General features: G+C 37.4%; 1 protein-coding gene and 1 long non-coding RNA gene across 21 annotated transcripts in view; one reads left to right on the top strand and one right to left on the bottom strand.

The window, feature by feature from the left end:
* LOC147378365 (uncharacterized) overlaps positions 1–20,653 on the top strand; it is a 137,238-nt gene that overhangs the window by 76,956 nt on the left and 39,629 nt on the right. The window lies entirely within an intron of this gene.
* The window catches only part of GALNT13 (polypeptide N-acetylgalactosaminyltransferase 13), a 943,716-nt gene continuing 941,476 nt past the window's right edge, over positions 18,414–20,653 (bottom strand). For all 20 annotated transcript variants that reach the window (XR_015151979.1, XR_015151977.1, XR_015151981.1 and 17 more), the window contains one exon: positions 18,414–18,804. Coding sequence is in view for 5 of the 20 variants with exons in the window: in XM_086368993.1 (XP_086225119.1) it covers positions 18,664–18,804 (141 nt within the window). In the remaining 15 variants the exon portion in view is untranslated. The remainder of the gene's footprint in view (positions 18,805–20,653) is intronic.

The following is a 20,653-nucleotide window of genomic DNA, read 5'->3' as shown; positions in this document are numbered from 1 at the left end:
GAGAATAATGTTTGCTGTATGCTTATCATATATGGCCTTTACTAGGTTGGATAGGTCCCTTCTATGCCCATTTTTTGAAGAGTTTTCATCATAAATGGGTGCTGAATTTTGTCAAAGGCTTTTCCTGCATCTATTGAGATTATAATTTTTATCTTTCAGTTTGTTAATATGGTGTATCACATTGATTTGCATATATTGAAGAACCTTGCATTCCTAGAATAAACCCAACTTGATCATGGTGTATGATCTTTTTGATGTGTCACAGAATTCTGTTTGCTAAAATTTTGTTGAGGGTTTTTGCATCTATGTTCATCAGTGATATTGGCCTGTAGTTTTCTTTTTTTGTGTTGTCTTTGTCTGGTTTTGGTATCAGGGTGATGATGGCCTTGTAGAATGAGTTTGGAAGTGTTCCTACCTCCGGAATTTTTTGAAAGAGTTTTAGAAGGGTAGTCATTAGTTCTTCTCTAAATGTTTGACAGAATTCTCCTGTGAAGCCATCTGGTCCTGGGATTTTGTTTTTTGGGAGATTTTTGATCATAGCTTTAATTTCAGTGCTTGCAATTGGGTTGTTCATAATTTCTGTTTCTTCCTGGTTCAGTCTTAGAGGATTGAGCTTTTATAAGAATCTGTCTGTTTCTTCCAGGTTATCCATTTTATTGCAATATAGTTGTTCAATATAGTCTTTTATAATCCTTTGTATTTCTGCATTGTCTGTTGTAATCTCTCCTTTTTCATTTCTAATTTTGTTGATATGATTCTTCCCTCTTTTTCCTGATGAGTCTGGCTAAATGTTTGTCAATTTTATCTTCTCAAAGAACCATCTTTTAGTTTTATGAATCTTTAGTATTGTTTCTTTCATTTCTTTTTCATATATTTCTGCTCAGATCTTTATGATTTCTTTCCTCCTACTAATTTTGGAGTTTTTTGGTTCTTTTTCAAATTGTTTTAGTTGTAAAGTTAGGTTGTCTATTTGATGCTTTTCTTGTTCCTTGAGGTAGGGTTGTATTGCTATAAACTTTCCTCTTAGAACTGCTTTTGCTGAATCCCATGGGTTTTGAGTTGTTATGTTTTGTCATTTATTTCTAGAAATTATTTGATTTCCCTTTTGATTTCTTCAGTAACCTGTTGGTTACTTATAAACGTGTTGTTTAATCTCCATGTGTTTGTGTTTCTTACAGTTTTTTTCTTGTAATTGATATCTAGTCTCATGGCATTGTGGTTGGAGAAGATGCTTGATATGATTTTAATTTTCTTAAATTTGCTGGGGTTTGATGTGTGACCCAAGATGTGGTCTATCCTAGAGAATGTTCCATGTGCACTTGAGAAGAAGGTGTATTCTTCTGCATTTGGATGGAATGTCCTAAAGATATCAATAAGATCCATCTCATCTAATGTATATTTAAGACTTGTGCTTCCTTATTACTTTTCTGTTTTGATGATCCATCCACTGGTGTGAGTGGGGTGTTAAAGTCTCCTACTGTTATTGTGTTACTGTCAATTTCTCCTTTTATGTCTGTTAGTGCTTGTCTTATGTATAGAGGTGCTTCTATGTTGGGTGCATCAGTTCAGTTCAATTCAGCCACTCAGTCGTGTCCGACTCTTTGCAACCCCATGAATCACAGCACACCAGGCCTCCCTGTCCATCACCAACTCCCAGAGTTCACTAAGCCTCACGTCCATTGAGTCGGTGATGCCATCGAGCTGTCTCATCCTCTGTCGTCCCCTTCTCCTCCTGCCCCCAATCCCTCCCAGCATCAGTCTTTTCCAGTGAGTCAACTCTTTGCATGAGGTGGCCAAAGTACTGGAGTTTCAGCTTTAGCAGCATTCCTTCCAAAGAAATCCCAGGGCTGATGTCCTTCAGAATGGACTGGTTGGATCTCCTTGCAGTCCAAGGGACTCTCAAGAGTCTTCTCCAACACCGCAGTTCAAAAGCATCAATTCTTCAGGGCTCAGCCTTCTTCACAGTCCAACTCTCACATCCATACATGACCACAGGAAAAACCATAGCCTTGACAAGACGGACCTTTGTTGGCAAAGTAATGTCTCTGCTTTTGAATATGCTATCTAGGTTGGTCATAACTTTCCTTCCAAGGAGTAAGCGTCTTTTAATTTCATGCCTGCAGTCACCATCTGCAGTGATTTTGGAGCCCCCCCAAAAAAGTCTGACACTGTTTCCACTGTTTCTCCATAGATGCTTACAATTGTTATGTCTTCCTCTTGGATTGTCTCCTTGATCATTGTTTAGTGTCCTTCCTTATTTCTTGTAATCTTCTTTATTTTAAGGCCTATTTTTTTCTCATATGAGGATGGCTACTCCAACTTTCTTTTCCTTCCCATTTGCATGGAATATATTTTTCCACCCTCTCACTTTCAGTCTATATGTGTCTTGAGGTTTGAGGTAGGTTTCTTGTAGACAGCATATTTATGGGTCTCGTTATTATATTCATTCAGCCAGTCTGTGTCTTTTGGTTGGAGCATTTAATCCATTTATATTTAAAGTTATTATTGATATATATGTTCCTATTGCCATTTTCTTAATTGTTTGGGGTTGATTTTGTAGATTTTTTTCTTCTCTTGTATTTTTTGACTATATAAATCCCTTTAACATTTGTTGTAAAGCTTGTTTGTTGGTATTGAATTCTTTTAACTTTTGCTTGTCTGAAAAGCTTTTTATTCCTCCATCAATTTTGAATGACTTCCTTTCCAGGTACAGTAAACTTGTAGATTTTTCCCTTTCAGTACTTTAAATATATCCTGCATTTCCCTTCTGGCCTGCAGAGTTTCTGCTGAAAGATCAGCTGTTCAGTGTATGGGGTTACCCTTGTATATTACTTGTTGCTTCTCCCTTGCTGATTTAATATTCTTTCTTTGTGTTTAGTCTTTGTTAGTTTGATTAGTATATGTCTTGGTGTGTTTCTTCTTGGGTTTATCTTGTATGGAACTCTTGTGCCTCTTAGACTTGGTTGTGTATTTCTTTTTCCACGTTGGGGAAATTTTGAACTATAATCTCTTCAAAATTTTTCTCATGCCCTTTTTTTTTCTCTTCTTTTACTGGGACCCCAATAATTTGAATGTTGGTGTGTTTGATATGGTCCCAGACGTCTTAGAGACTTTTCTCAGTTCTTTTCATTCTTTTTACTTTATTCTGCTCTTCAGAAATTATTTCCACCATTTTAACTTCCAGCTCACTGATTCATTCCTCTGCTTCAGATATTCTGCTATTGATTCCTTCTAGAGTATTTTTAATTTCAGTAATTGTGTTGTTTGTCTCTGTATGTTCATTCTTTAATCTTTCTAGATCTTTGTTAATTGATTCTTGCATTTTCTTCATTTTGTCTTCAAGGATTTTGGTCATCTTTACTGTCATTACTCTGAATTCTTTTTCAGGTAGTTTGCCTATTTCCTCTTCATTTATTTGGACTTCTATGTTTCTAGTTTATTTCTTCATTTGCACAGTATTTCTCTGCCTTTTCATTATTATTTTTAAACTTACTGTGTTTGAAGTCTCCTTTTCCTAGGCTTCAAGGAAAGTTGAATTCTTTCCTTGAAAAAGGTTGAATTCTTTCTTCCTTTTGATTTCCACCCTCCTAAGGTTGGTCCAGTCCTTTGTGTGACCTTTGTATAGGGTGAGATTTGTGCTGAGTTTTTGTTTGTTTTTCCTCTGATGGGCAAGGCTGAGTGAGGTGGTAATCCTGTCTGCTGATGATTGAGTTTGTATTTTTGTCTTGTTTGTTTAGATGAGGCATTCTGCATAGAGTGCTACTGGCGGTTGGGTTATGCTGGGTCTTGTATTCAAGTGGTTTCCTTTGTGTGAGTTCTCACTATTTGATACTCCCTAGGGTTAGTTCTCTGATAGTCTAAGGTCTTGGAGTCAGTGCTCCCACTCCAAAGGCTCTGGGCTTGATCTTTGAGTCAGGTGTTATATCCAATTGAAGATGTGAAGTGTTGGGGTCTCCTGAGGACCACTGCCCTTGAACCTGGAGTAGAAGCTCCATCAGTCATCAGGACATTGATCCTCAGAACCTCTCTGCAGACACCTGACATGAGCAAGGCCACTGGCATGAGGGCTGCGAGACGACGGGGCACCGAGACTCAAAGCAGCAAAGTGGCAACTTGAGTGTGGATCCCTTTGTCTCCCCACACCCCAGGGCAGACCAGCACCCACTGCAGGAACTCACTCTCCCAACTCAGTTCCAAACACCTAAAGGTGAAACCTGATCTCCTCTATGTATTAATTTGGTACCTGCAACTTTTACTGAATTCTTTGAGCTCTAGTAGTTTTCTGGTAGCATCATTAGAATTTTCTATGTATAGTATCATGTCACCTATAAACAGTGACAGGTTTACTTCTTTTTCGATTTGTATTCCTTTTATTTTTTTCTTCTTCTCTGATTGCTATGGCTAGGACTTCCAAAACTATGTTGAATAACAACGACAAGAATGGACATCCTTTTCTTGTTTCTAGTCTTATAGTTAATGCTTTCAGATTATCACAGTTTAGAATGATGTTAGCTGTAGGTTTATCATGTGTGTGTGCTAAGTTGTTTCAGTTGTGTTTGACTCTGCGATGCTATGGACTGTAGCCTGCCAGGCTCCTCTGTCCTTGAGACTTTCCATGCAAGAATACTGGACTGGATATTCATGCCCCTTCCAGGGATCTTCCCAACCTAGAGATCGAACCTGCATCTCTTATGTCTGCTATGTTGGCAGACAGGTTCTTTATCTCTAGTGCCACCTTCATGGCCTTTATTTTGTTGGGGTAGATTCCCTTTGGGCTTCTCTGGTGTCTCAGTTGGTAAAGAATCTGCCCTTAATGCAAGGGATCAGGATTCAAGTGGTGGGTGCTTGATGGGACTGGAGGGTGGAGAGGAGGAGGCAATAAGGACATGAATATTACAGGCAATAAATAAGTAAATTTTACTTATTCTTTTTAAAGAATAAGTAAATTTTATATTTTTCTAAAAAAATTCATTGGAGTACAGTAGATTTATAATGTTGTGTTCGTTTCCAGTACACAGCAAAGTAAATCAGTTATTATATGTGTGTGTGTGTGTATATATATGAGAAGGCAATGGCACCCCACTCCAGTACTCTTGCCTGGCAAATCCCATGGACGGAGGAGCTTGGTGGGCTGCAGTCCATGGGGTCTCTGAGGGTCGGACACAACTGAGCGACTTCACTCTCACTTTTCACTTCCATGCATTGGAGAAGGAAATGGCAACCCACTCCAGTGTTCTTGCCTGGGGAATCCCAGGGACAGGGGAGCCTGGTGGGCTGCCGTCTATGGGGTTGCACAGAGTCGGACACGACTGAAGCGACTTAGCAGTAGTGGCAGCAGTGTGTATATATATATATATTTTTTTTTTTTAACACTATTTTGTAGATTCTTTTCCTGTGTGTGTGTGTGCTTAATTGCTTCAGTCGTGTCTGTTTTTTTTTTTTTTTCGTGACCCTATGAATCATAGCCTCCCAGGCTATCTGCCCATGGGATTCTGCAGGCAAGAATACTGGAGTGGGTTGCCATGCCTCCTCCAGGGGATCTTCTGAACCCACGGATCGAACTCATGTCTCTTACATCTCCTGCTTTACCACTAGTGCCACCTGGGGATCCCATATAGGACTTCTAAAGAGTATTGAGTAGCGTTCCCTTTGCTATACAGTAGATTCTTACTAATTGTCTCTTTTATATATGGTAGTGTGTATATCTCAATCTTCCAATTTATCCCTACCCTCCCTAACCCTCTGGTAACCGTAAATTTGTTTTCTGCATCTGTAGCTCTGTTTCTGTTTTGTAGATAAGTTCATTTGTTCTCTCCCCCCATTTTTTAGAGTTCACATATAAGCACTATCATATGATATTTTTCCATCTGCCTTCACTTAGTATGATGATCTCTAGGTCCATCTGTTTTCCTGCAAATGGCATTATTCTATTCTTATTTATGGCTGAGTAATATTCACTGTGTGCGTGTGTGTGTATGTTTCTGTGTGTGTGCATGCACGCATGTTCAGTCATGTCTGACTCTTTGTGACCCTGTGGAATGTAGCCCTCCAGGTTTCTCTCTCCAAGGAATTTTCCAGGCAAGAATACTTGAGTGGGTTGCCACTTCCTCCTTCAAGGGGGGATTTTGTGTATGTGTGTGTGTGTGTGTTGCCATTTCCTCCTCCAAAGGGTGTGTGTGTGCATGTGTGCTATATCTCTTTATCCATTCCTCTATTGATAGACATTTTTGTTGCTTCCGTGTCTTGGCTATTGTGAGTGGTGCTTCAGTGAACATTGGGGTGCATGTATCTTTTCAAAGTATGGTTTTCTCCAGATACACACACGGGAGTGGGATTGCTAGATCGTATGGTAGTTGTGTTTTTAGTTTTTAAATGAACTTTCATATTGTTCTCCATAGTGGCTGTACCTGTTTACATTCCCACCAACACTTCAAGAGGGTTCCCTTTCCTTCACATCTTCTTCAGCATTTATTGTTTGCAGAGTTTTTGATTATGGCCATTCTGATTGATGTGAGGTGATAACCCATTGTAGTTTTAGTATTCATTTCTCTAATAATTAGTGATGAGCATCTTTTCATGTACTTTTTGGCTATTTGCATATTTTCATTGGAGAAATGTCTGTTAGAATCTTCTGCCCATTTTTTGATTGGGTTGATTTTTTAAATTGAGTTGCATGAGCTGTTTGTGTATTTTGGTGATGAATATGTTGGTTGCTTTGTTTGCAACTGACAACATTTTCTCCCTTTCTGAGAGTTGTCTTTTAATTTTTCTTATGGTTTCCTTTTGATGCATAGTGTTTTTAAGTTTAATTAGGTCACAAATCTCTTGTATTCCTATACACTAACAATAAAAGATCAGAATGAGAAATCAAGGAAACAGTCTCATTTACCATCATATCAAAAATTATAAAACACCTTGGAATAAACCTTCCTAAGGAGGCAAAATACCTGTACTCAGAAAACTCTAAAATAGGAAAGAAATTAAAGATGATACAGATGGAGAGATATATCGTGTTCTTGGATTGGAAGAATCAATATAATCAAGATAACTGTACTACTCAATGCAGTCTACAGATTCAATGCAAGCTCTATCAGATTACCAATGGCATTTTTTTTTCACAGAATTAGAACAAAAATTTTACAATGTGTGTGGGAACACAAAAGACCACAGATAGCCAAAGCAATCTTGAAAAATAAAAATGGAGCTGGAGGAATCAGGCTCCTTGCCTTCAGGCTTGACTACAAAGCTACAGTCATCCAAACTGTATGGGACTGCCACAAAAACAGAAATATAGATGAATAGAACAGGGTAAAAGTCCAGAGATAATGACACTACTTATGGTCATCTCATGTATGACAAAATATTCAAGAATATATGTTGGAGGAAAGATAGTTTGTTTAATAAGTGGTGCTGGGAAAACTACACAGCTACATGTAAAAGAATGAATTAGAGTACTCCCTTACACCATGCACAAAAATAAGCTCAAAAATGGATTGGAGACCTAAATTTAAGGCTAGATATTATAAAACTCTTGGAGGAAAATAAAGGCAGAACACTCTGACATAAATTGCAGCAAGATTTTTTTAAGTCCTCCTCCTGGAGTAATGAAAATAAAAACAAAAATAAACAAACGGGACCTGATTAAACTTAAATGCATTTGCATAGTAAAGGAAACCATAAATAAATAAATTTTATAATACATTAACAGGTGATAAAGGCTATGGGATGAAGAAACTGAAGCAGGGTTATGGATTGGCATATCTTGACAAGAGATGAAAGGTAGGCTGTCGTGTTTAAAATGGTGCCTGGGAAATCCAATTGAGAATATAAGCTATGGCTCAGCTGATAAAAAATCTGCCTGCAGTGCGGGAGACCTGGGTTCAATCCCTGGTTGGGAGTCTCCCCTGTAGAAAGGGAATGGCTACCCACTCCAGTATTCTGGCCTGGAGAATTCCTTTGACTGTATAGTCTATGGAGTCACGAAGAGTTGGACACAACTGAGTGACTTTCACTTCACTTCAAGGTGAGGGAGTTGGCATGTGGATATCTAGAAACAAGTATTCCAGGCAGAGATTTTAAATCAAGAGCACACCTAACTTGTTCAAAGAAATGGCAAGGAGAGTGATTAAGATGAACTGAACAAGGGGAAATGTTATATGAAAGGAGGTTAGGGATTTAACAGAGAGTAGATCATGAAGGGAGAAGGCAATGGCACCCCACTCCAGTACTCTTGCCTGGAAAATCTCATGGACAGAGGAGCCTGGTAGGCTGCAGTCCCTGGGGTCGCTAAAAGTCGGACACGACTGAGCGACTTCACTTTCATGCATCAGAGAAGGAAATGGCAACCCACTCCAGTATTCTTGCCTGGAGAATCCCAGGGACGGGGGAGCCTGGTGGGCTTCCATCTATGGGGTCACACAGAGTCGGACACGACTGAAGCGACTTAGCAGCAGCAGCAGATCATGCAGATCCTTTTAGGCTTCTACTCTGTACAAAATAAGAAGCCACTGGAGGGTTTTGAGCAGAGGACAGACATGTCTAGGTTATATTTTATATCCTTATTATGGTTCCTTGAGAGAATAGATGTGGAAGAGGCAAGGTTGTAACCAATTAGAAGACTACTGCAATAATTCAGGTGATGACTTGTACCAGGGTGGTAGCAGTGGGGGTGTTAAGAAGTGATTGGACTCAGGAAATATTGTGAAGTTGGAATCAACATGATTTTCTAATAAAGAAAGGATTCGAGGACACCAAGATTTTTAGATATTGAGCAACTGGAAGAATAGAGTTGTCATCCATTGAGACGGGAAAATCTCTTTGGATTGAACAAATTTGTAGGATGAAGTTAGGAGATCAGACTTGGATATCCTAAGTTTGAGATATCTGTTAGTCATCCAGTTGGAGATGCTGAAGCAGGTTATCACCTGGGAAGAGACACTTCATTGTGAGTAGCATAAAAGTGAAGTGAAGTCATTCAGTCCTGTCTGACTCTTTGTGACCCCATGGAATATACAGTCCTTGGAATTCTCCAGGCCAAAAAACTGGAGTGGGTAGCCTTTCCCTTACCCAGGGGATCTTCCCAACCCAGGGATCAAACCCAGGTCTCCCCTATTGCAAGCAGATTATTTACCAGCTGAGCCACAAGGGAAGCCCAAGCAGCATAAAGGAGGTATCCAAATTCATGTTTCTGCATGAGATCACCAAGGGAGTTAAGGTAAATAGAGATGACCAAGATTGCACCTTGAAGCATTCCAGGATTAAGATATGGGAGAAAGGAGCAAGTCTAGAAGGGACACTGAAATCAGTTGACCAGTGAATAGGAGTAAAACCAAGAAATGAAGAAAATATATATTTAAAGGGAGAGATGGTGATGTGCTGAGTCAAATGTTTCCAGTTCTGCTAATGGAAACCAGAGTTTTCAAAAGCTCAGTGCGTGAGAAAAATGGATTCACCCACCATTCAGTTTGGTTCATATAGTTAGAGGGAAGAACTTTGAAGTGTTTTTACATATGTTGTATAACTCCATGTCATCCTTTGAAGGCCTCAAGTATACACAAAGAAATCAAGCTGAGAGCTCAGGAGCTAAAAAGCACAGGTGTCATTCATCTTTGTGAGGGCTATTTTCAGTTCTGACCTCAGTCATCTAGGTGGTGTTGGTACCTGCTGCTGCTGCTGCTAAGTCGCTTCAGTTGTGTCCAACTCTGTGCAACCCCATAGACGGCAGCCCACCAGGCTCCCCTGTCCCTGGGATTCTCCAGGCAAGAACACTGGAGTGGGTTGCCATTTCCTTCTCCAGTGCATGAAAGTGAAAAGTGAAGTCACTCAGTCGCTCAGTCGTTCAGTCGTGTCCGACTCTTAGCAACCACATGAACTTCAGCCTACCAGGCTCCCCCATCCCTGGGATTCTCCAGGCAAGAACACTGGAGTGGGTTGCCATTTCCTTCTCCAGTGTATAAAAGTGAAAAGTGAAAGTGAAGTCACTCAGCTGTGTCCGACTCTTAGCGACCCCAGGGACTGCAGCCCGCAGGCTCCTCCGTCCATGGGATTTTCCAGGCAAGAGTACTGGAATTGTATTGCCATTGCCTTCTCCGTTGATACCTGAGATTCTATTTATGTAAGTTATGACATGGTAGATGAGTATGGCTTGCTGCACTAAGTTCATGTGTCTTAGTGACAGAAAACTGTGAAACAGATTCTTGCATGTTTATCAAGGTTTTCACTGCTGTTGAGATTTGTCAGCAGAAATTCAGTCAACTATCTGCCAACTGCTGACTTTCTGAGAGTCGAAACTGAGATTGGTAATTAATATCCTCTGACATGTAGAAAAAAATCACCATTGTGTTAGAAAGCATGAAATATTAGAGATATGAATAGTGTCTGAGGAGTAGTTACTGAGGAGGAGGCAGGAGAGTGCCATTGTTGAGCTTGCAGTTTCATTCTGTTTCTGCCAGGTGCTAAAGAAAAGCAAAACATGGTGAGTTATACAACTACTGAAACCTAAGGTTAACATGGTTTGTACTTGAAAGACGAGGTTTTTCTCTTAGACAAGAGTAGCAGCAAGTAATGTAGCAGATAGAACATAGATATAACGTGGAATACCATCAGATTACAGAAAGCCAAGAAGGGCCTTTTTGGATTTAATATATAAAATCTAGGCTATATTTACACTTATTGACAGTTGTAGAAAAAGTACTGAACTTCGGAATTCATGGAAATACAGTATTTTAGGTGGGTTTTTTTTTTTTTCAGAATAAAGTTATAAAAATAGATAATATTAGAGTCCTTCCTCTCTCCTTTCCTCGCTTCTTTCTTTTACCTTAGCAAATGGTACTTTGTTATTTCTCCCTTGATTCTGTGTATGGCTAGGAATATAGGGTTGGTCCTGGGAAATCACACTTCACTGTAGTGTGGGTAGCCTCAATCCTCCCCTATAAACTCTGACAGACTGTCTTTCAGGACTCCAGCACAGGAGTCAAGGAATTGGGTATGATGTATCAGTTCAGTTCAGTCGCTGAGTCATGTCCAATTCTTTGCGACCCCATGAACTGCAGCACTCCAGGCCTCCCTGTCCACCACCAACTCCCGGAACCTACCCGAATTCATGTCCATTGAGTTGGTGATGCCATCCAACCATCTATCCTCTGTTGTCCCCTTCTCCTACCCTCAATCTTTCCCAGCATCAGGGTCTTTTCAAATGAGTCAGTTCTTTGCCTCAGGTGGCCAAAGTATTGGAGTTTCAGCTTCAGCATCATTCCTTCCAATGAACAACCAGGACTGATCTCCTTTAGGATGGACTAGTTGGATCTCCTTGCAGTCCAAGGGACTCTTAAGAGTCTTCTCCAACACCACAGTTCAAAAGCATCAATTCTGTGCTCAGCTTTCTTTATAGTCCAACTCTCAAATCCATACATGACTACTGGAAAAACCATAGCCTTGACTAGATGGACCTCTGTTGGTAAAATAATGTCTCTACTTTTTAATATGCTGTCTAGATTGGTCATAACTTTCCTTCCAAGGAGTAAGTGTCTTTTAATTTCCTGGCTGTAATCACCATCTGCAGTGATTTTGGAGCAAAAAAAAAAAAAGTCAGCCACTGTTTCCACTGTTTCCCCATCTATTTGTCATTAAGTAATGGGACCAGATGCTATGATCTTCGTTTTCTGAATGTTGAGCTTTAAGCCAACTTTTTCACTCTCCTCTTTCACTTTCATCAAGAGGCTCTTTAGTTCTTCTTCACTTTCTGCCAAAAAGGTGGTGTCATCTGCATATCTGAGGTTATTGATATTTCTCTTGGCAATCTTGATTCCAGCTTGTGCTTCCTCCAGCCCAGCATTTTTCATGATGTACACTGCATATAAGTTAAATAAGCAGGGTGACAGTATACAGCCTTGATATACTCCTTTTCCTATTTGGAACCAGTCTGTTGTTCCATGTCCAGTTCTGACTGTTTCTTCCTGACCTTCATACAGCTTTCTCAAGAGGCAGGTCATGTGGTCTGGTATTCCCATCTCTTTCAGAATTTTCCACAGTTTATTGTGATCCACACAGTCAAAGGCTTTGGCATAGTCAATAAAGCAGAAATAGATGTTTTTCTGGAACTCATACTGAAAAAATAATTTTCATAATAGCAAACATTTTAACTTTTCTGCTTCAAATCATTTTTATAAAACAGAAAGAACTAGTTTTAAATAAAATTATAAATTAAAAAATCATGCATATTTTACTGTTTCTATTTTATATATTTTTGGTATCAGAATTGTTTCGGGACCACAATATTTTCTTACTGCCAAGAGATATCCATATTAAGCATGTGCTATTTATTTAAATAATCTACAAAATGGAACATAAGCTTAAAATACTGAGATTATTTGTCTAGTTTAAATGCTAACAAAAGTTTTTTTAAAAAAGACAATATATAGCAAAGGAAAACTAAATTGGTATATTTTAATTCTACAAAAATATATGAATGTTGAAAGTTATAGAAAAGGAACAAGTATACCTTTTATTAATGGTTACAGTATTTGAAATGTGTATTTCTTTTGTGTATTATTGAAATTTACAATTCTTGATGCACAGCCTACTTTTATAAATGTTAAAGAACTGTGTGGTAACCATATATCTAAAACAGTTTTGAAATTATTTCTCCTTAGCTCTGGCTACACCTACTGAAAAAGCAAAAGCTCCAAAAAAATCATCGAGTCCTTTTTTCCCACTTGTGCTATTTTTAGCTGAAAGTACAACTGAAACAAAGCTTACATTCATTTTTACCCCAAATTAAAAGCATGAGGAACATCTCATTTTTTAACCATTATAGATATAGCCTTAGTCATCTAATTTCCCATCCTTTTTCATACTCATTAAAAACCTAATATTAAGTGATTCATTCTACCTAGCCAAAAACAAAAGCAAAATGGTAACTTTATATAATGATGAAATAAATATCGTGGAAGTTGTCTTTATCTTAAAAGATAGTTAACAGAGAAGCTGTCCTGCATAACTAGTATTTCAGAAGGATTTTTTATAAAACAAATACAATTAAAATTGCCTTTAGAATTTATTGAATAATATAAAGGAAAAGTTGGACGCAAATTTAGACAAACTATTTAAAACACATTGCTGGTGTTCATTCAGTAGCTTAAATTCATACCTTATACCTAGTAGTAGCTTGAACATAGTGTGTGTCACACCAGATGTGTTTGTGTGCTTTACAGAATCAGTTCAGTTCAGTCAGTTCAGTCGCTCAGTCGTGTCCGACTCTTTGCAGTCCCATGAATCGTAGCACGCCAGGCCTCCCTGTCCATCACCAACTACCGGAGTTCACTCATGTCCATCGAGTCAGTGATGCCATGCAGCCATCTCATCCTCTGCCGTCCCCTTAGCAGCTGACTTTATCGATTCCATATTTTGACATATTGAGGAAAAATGGGAAAAAATGGTGGGGAGTGGCTGAATCCTGAAACATAGTTTTAACTGAATTTCTGCTGACCAACTGATTGGAAATTTATTCAAGATTTGTAGATATCAGCTATGCATAACGATAGATTGCAGATGATGATCCATCCATTAAGATCTTGAATTTCCTGAATTCCTCATATTTATTAAGTCAGTATGCTTTATATCTTAGGAATGCATACAAATTTTGCCTCCTCTGAGACTAGATTTAGCATTTGTAAGTAAGTTGCAAATAAAATGGTTGTGATCAGATCATCATTTCACAAGTCATGAAAACAGTGTAGGGGATAGCCAAAATTTTTAGTTTTTTGGAACCAATCTGTACTATGTTCTTAGCCTCCCACCTAAAGATTAAAAAAAAAAAAGGTGAAAAAAGGTGTTGTTTTTTTGTTGTATTCTTTTCTCTCTTACTTTTCCCCTTTATTTAGTATTAGGTTATTTCTAAGCACCATGGCAAAATTAAATTGTGGGTTGTGTTTACTACAGTCCATAGAGCTCCTACTGGGATGCTTACAAGTTTCTGGTGATTACACTGCAGTCTTTCAAGCTGTGTAACCTACAACTTACTCCAATGGTCCCTCTAATAGATGAAAGCTGTAGGCCAGTCTTACTTTCTACTTCTTACAATTCTATATAAGCTGTAGGCCAATCTTACTTTCACCTTGAATATAATTATAAGGAAAATAGAAGTGAGGGGGGAGGATTCTTTTTTGAGGTGTTATTGTCCAATAATACTAGAATGTTCTGTAATAATGCTGTTTCCTGCTAATCTCTTTATTTTTCCTGCAGGCCTATATGTGGCCTTTATTTATTTTTTGCAGTAGTATTTTATAGAACTAATCTTATTTATGTATGAAAGGTAGTATTTATATATCTAAAGAATCAGTGTACTTATCACAAAATGTTTAAGAAAGACATTTTTCTCATTATTGTGCCTTCTTTTTTTGAGTGCTTTTAAATTGAAGACAGTATTCTAGGTTATGTTAACAATGATGAGGCCTGCAACGCTGCTTATAGCTATATAATCTTCAGACAAACCACATTTCACATCTGTGTTTCAGGCTTATTATCTGTCAGTGGTAAACTAAGAATAGGTAATCTATAGAGTCCTTTCAAAGTTTCTGTAACTGTGTTTTGTTCATAGACTTGCCCATAGAAAATAATTGCTCCTGTGAAATCATGAAAATACCTATTTCTTAAGAGAATTATGAGAATTATGATAGGTTCTTATGAGAATTATGTCTTCCCTCTTCCCTCTGTAAATAAAAGCCTATGCTTTCAAATGTCCATTGAACACAGTTAAAAAATAAAAATTATTTTATCTTAATAGAGCAACTTATAGCAGTATTTTTATAAAATGTGATATTTCATTTCCATAAGGCAGGGCATTTGTTCATAGAGAACAGAATATAGTCCATACATGAATATGAAGAATGTTAGGAAGAAAATTATATTTAGATACAGTTATAGAAATCCTGTCTAAATATATTACTAGACTTTAATGCTTAAAATCATATGCAAAATATATGATACAGTAGCACTTAGCAACCTTAACACACATTCTTCAATTCATTAATTCAGTAAATGTTTAAAGAATATTTACTATGTACCAAGAACTCTACCCAGGATATCACAGTGAAGAGGGATATCATCCATGAAGGACCCTAAGGGCCACTGTAAGAAGTTTGGTTGAAGAAACATGAAGTCATAGTGGGGTTGTGAGCAGAGAAGTGAAACAATCAAATTTATGTTTAACAGAATGACTATGGCTGTCGTGGACTTCCCTGGTGGCTCAGCTGGTAAAGAATCCACCTGCAGTGCAGTTCAATCCCTGAGTTCTATCCCTGGGATCTCTGGGTTGTGAAGATCCCCTCAAGGAGGGAAGGACTACCCAGTCCAGTATTCTGGCCTGGAGAATTCCATGAACTGTATAGTCCATGGGGTCGGAAAGAGTCAGGCACGACTGAGCGACTTTCACTTCACTATGACTGTTGTATTGAAAAAAGACTATTGGGACAAGGACTGGGAAATTCAGGAACAAAATTATATGCATACTGCAATTTTGAAGGTTAGAGTTAGTGATACAGTGGATATGGTAGCAATTCATTGGTTATGTTTCAAGTACAAAATCAAGGAAATTTGCTGAATCAAAGTTGAGAGAGAAATAGAGGAGTCGAAAGTGACTCTAGGTTTTTGATCTGAATATCTGGAAGCCTGAAAAGTGAAGTGAAAATGTTAGTTGTTTAGTCGTGACTGACTCTGTACGACTCCATGGACAGTAGCCTGCCAGGCTTCTCTGTCCACTGGAATCCTGGAGTTGACATTATCTTCAATGCACAAGACCTCAGATGAGGAAAATTAAAATAATTAAAATAAAATTATTAAAATAATTTTCTCAGATGAGGAAAATAATATATTAAAATATATATTAGTCTAGTTCCATAACCCCACTCCAGTGCTCTTGCTTGGAAAATCCCATGGATGGAGGAGCCTGGTAGGCTGCAGTCCAGGGGGTCGCTAGGAGTTGGGCACAACTGAGCGACTTCTTTCACTTTTCACTTTCATGCATTGGAGAAGGAAATGGCAACCCACTCCAGTATTCTTGCCTGGAGAATCCCAGGGACGGGGGAGCCTGGTGGGCTGCCGTCTCTGGGGTCGCACAGAGTCAGACACGACTGAAGCGACTTAGCAGCAGCAGCAGCAGCATAGACAAAGAGTATATTAGATTAATGCACTGTGAATCCACTCCTGATTTTTCTGTATTTAATACAATAAATATTTTTGAAATGAAAATTTAATTAGTCATTGGTTTTTGGTGGTTTGTGATATTTTGTATTATTTTTTTGTTTGTTTGTTGGATACTCCAGTAGCATGTGCTGAAACCATCTGAGAATTCTTTGAAATTTCTTCTTTGGCATTCAAGCTCAGGCAGTTTTCGTATTTCCTGTATTTTTGCTAAGACCATAACAACTTTCAAATACTTCAAATGCTTCTGAAGTATGTCAAATTCAGTTTTAGTGACATAGCTGTATTTTTGAAAACTTGTCATTGACTCTTTGATAGATAACATATGCTTTTTGATTGACAAATCCATAATAAGGGAAACAAATTGTATAAGAGTCCTTGAGTGTTTAAGCTTTTTAGGTTTAAGTAGGAATGCTGTGCAGGGACATTTTATCATATTTTAGTCAGGGCAAGAGGAAAACAAGAGAAGTTAAAATGGAAAATGTGATTGTTAAGTCAAATCTCAGTTGACTTGTGAGGTCACTATCATATCAATTTAATTCAGTGTTTAGCTAGCTCTTAGGAGTCCCAACTTCCTTAGAAGTTTGCTGTAAGCAGTCGATTCACTCACCAGAAAAAAATGCCCCAACATTAAAATTTTACTTATAATTTATAATTAAATAAATTTAAAGTTTGGTAGAACCAATACTGTAAAGCAATTGTCCTTCAATTAAAAATAAATAAATTTAAAAAATAAATGGAAAACTTAGCACAAATTTCATGGATTTTTCTTTTAGTATATTCTTCTTATGTATTTTGAACACAAAGGGTCTTAAAGATGGGAAAAAAATTTAGATATTCCCAGAGACTTCCAGATAAGGGGTGTCTCTACTTTAAAGAGTAAACCTGAAGTGCTCTTGGTAAAATTCTTAGAATTTTAGCAGTTTAAAGCCAAAAGATTAGAAATGTTGGCTAAGAAAATCATACATGATTTTACTAGCCTTTAGAAACTGTACTCCTTGTCATTATAAAGCAGTGCTTGTTTGTGTGTTTGTGTGTTTGTGTGTGGGGCGGTGGGCGGGGGGAGTCAACCTGTAGTCAACCTGATCAAACTGATTAATATTTTCTATTAGAGCCTTTTAAGAAGTGATGAGAGTCAAAGACGTGACATCCTCTACTCTGGAGGTCACTTCTTCCATTTCCCCTACAAACCCCTACCCCAAATTTCTCTTAGCTGCTGAGTACATTTACAGTAAATAAAATACATATGTAGAGCAACTTTATAGGTGTTTCAAATTGTATCAAATGGTGTCACAGATTTTTCTACTTTTTCTTATCTTCTACTTATGTATTTTGAACACAAAGTGTTTTAAGATGGAAAAATAACATGTGAAGGTAGCTTAATTATGATTGTGTTCCTTGAGACATAATTTATGGCATTTCAATTAAAAGTTTAATTGGTATATATTGAGTTCATTCTCCCAGTGATTAAAACTTTAGATATTCTGGCACAGCAATGAAATTCTGATATTAATGCATTATTTTTTAATATAAAATAAATTGATTTTAGTAACTTAACCAAAATCCTAAATGCCTAAGAATCAAATATTAAGGCTAATATTTTACCCTTCACCTACAATTCTGTGTAGCCTAGGTGACAAGTCACAGTGTCTGAAGAGAAGAAGAACTATACAGTTTATGAAATAGAGTGGTTAAAGATTGAGTTTCCCACATCAGTTCTGGGACCAAGCTGATTATTACACTTAGCCTGCCTTAGAAATGATTGCAACCCAACAGAGTATCTTTTCAAATGTTTAAGCTATTGCCTTTTAACTTCATTTTGCTCCCCTCAATGCCTAGCTGGTTTCTTCTGATTTCATGTAGTTTAAATTGAATTTTCATATTCTCCTTCTCTTTTTTGTTTAAATGTGATGTTGTAATAAGACCTTATGAGATGTCAATATCTAATTTTTTTTCCTGGTACAAAATTTAGAACTGATTTTTGTACAGTGAATTTTCATTGCTCAGAAATAATTCAGTGTATGTACTTGATGTTGACAGAAATTCAGCATGTTTTCGTGAAGGTCCAGTAGAAACAGAGTTTATGAAATTTCATAATGAATTTACCTTATAAGGCATTTACATTGTCTCTCTCGCCACATTATGACAAGAAAAGTAACCCCACCCCCAAACTAATTCTGTGACATCATGGCAATTTTTTTTTAAAGCAAACACAATTTGTTTTTCACACTGTTCTGATGTTTAATAACAGTTTGCTGTTATTTATTCTTTTTATGTGCTTTTTAATCAGATACAAATTTTAGTAGGGAAGTAAGCAAACATTCCTAAAAATGAATTATAAACAACTGTTTTAGAATACTAAAAGGATTTTAAAACTTTCAATTCAACAAAGTTAATATTTTTCCCTAATTGAAATAATGGAAAAACATAAGTGTAGACACTTTGATGGCTTAGGGGAGATGGTCTTCAGGCCCCCAGAGTCATGTTCCTTAGCAGCCATTGTTGAGATCTGGTTCCACTACAGTCCTGCATGGTAGGCACCATTTTGTCGTCTTCAGAAGGTTCATCTAGACATTGATTACTGTTAACATGTCTCAAGGTGAGTCTCTGTAAAAGATAACCAATAATCAGTGCAACATGTTTTATGTTAAACTGCACTAGCTCATCAGATTAAATCTACTCTCTAAAATATCTTTTATGATCTTTTGGTATAAGCATTGTGCTGATGTTTGTAAAAGGAGCTGTGCACAGGTGGCTCTGAGTTAATTATTATACAACTTTCATTGTTACGATTTCATCATTGTCTAATACACCTTTATTTGCAGATGGTTAAAGAAATTGGCTGATATTTATCCTGCACTGCCAAGAATTCAGACTCCTTTGCAAAGAACCTATTTGTGAGTTCAGAGTCCAGTTGAAGAGTGCAAATATTAACAGTCTTTTACAGAATCTTAGTTTTCTTAGGCATGTGTTATTTAGTAACCATTTGGCAAACATGCAAAGAGATGTAACTGCTGGGACTCAAAACTTCAAGAAATGTTCCCATTTCAAAATACTGTATAAGCCATAGTGTGTCTGATTGTGAGACATTCATTATAGGTGAGTAATTATCATGGCAACAAAGATCTGTCTTACTTGATAGTGTGATCATCATATTTAGTTTGCCTTTTTAGGGATCTTAAATACCAACATCAAATAAAAATGTGATGGACATATATTTTAAAATATTATATCTATATATTTTCATAATAATATCTATTAATAAGCATCTTCTCAGTACCCAAATGCTAAAATGTAATTCCAATAATTTCATCATGTTAACCAGTCATTACATCTCTTTTGAGTTCATATTTACATTTTTACGTCATAGTTTTGAACTTTTAAGATAAACATTTTAAGTACACAAGGCTTTACATACATAATAATTTATGCACTAATTATATACAATATCATATACTGTTCTGCTCAGTTGGTCTAGAACCATACTATATGAAAAATTCCCCAGCCAGAAGAGGTATGTTTGAATATGGAAGGTGATTTGCAAATGTATCTTGAAAAAAACATGCCAAATACTTTTGTTGCAAATTACCGAAATTAAAGGCAGACAAACACTTTTTTTTGGGGGGGTGGACTCTTGATGGGCTTCCCAATGGTGCTAGTGGTAAACTGGTAGACTGTCAATGCAGGAGACATGAGAGCTGTGGGTTCAATCCCTGGGTCAGGAAGATCCCCTTTCTTTTCGTGAAGAGGGCATGGCAGCCCACTCCAGTATTCTTGCACCGAGAATCCCATGGACAGAGGAGCCTGGTAGGCTACAGTCCATAGGGTCACATAGTCAGACATGACTGAAGCAACTTAGTACGGGCTCTTGATATTATATTGAAAGTTGGAAGATAAAAAATGCAGGGGGCATGCGCACGCACACACACACACACACACACACACACACAAAAGTGGGAGAGAAACACTGCCCAGACATTTACTGTTTGTTTTGGATTAGGACTACAAACACCCTGGACTGCACTGTCCTGAGAAAAGATAGAATGGAAAATAAGCTTGTGGTAAAGGATGCTATAGACAACAAGCAGGAAATTAAAAGAGCAAGGCTATTAGATGTGAAGAAGATTTGAAAACTTTGGCCTTTGTTGTTGCTCTTTTCAATACATGAAGGCCATTTATATTGAAAAACAGACAAAAGAAGAAATGGCCAAAGATAGGCAAGAAGATAGCTGATTTATGCTTATAATATCAGAAATTATGTTGTTGGTTTATGAACCAATAGCCAGATTGAAAAAAGATACAAAACAAAAGCATTGTTTTTAGAAAATTCCAGTTAAAAATCAACAAAATACTTTTCATTTTTGTTACATACCTGAGGTCCTTTGTGTATGTATGTCCTTTTCCAAAAAAGCCACTTACCCTTGTATGCTTCTATTAGATCTTTTAAAAAACATGT

The sequence above is a fragment of the Bos grunniens genome, chromosome 2 (assembly GCF_055505025.1).
Source record: "Bos grunniens cultivar Pamir isolate PY7600 chromosome 2, Bosgru_T2T1.0, whole genome shotgun sequence".
NCBI classification, from domain to species: Eukaryota; Metazoa; Chordata; class Mammalia; order Artiodactyla; family Bovidae; genus Bos; species Bos grunniens.
Note: the sequence above shows the minus strand (reverse complement) of the source record. Positions and strands in the feature narration are given on the sequence as shown.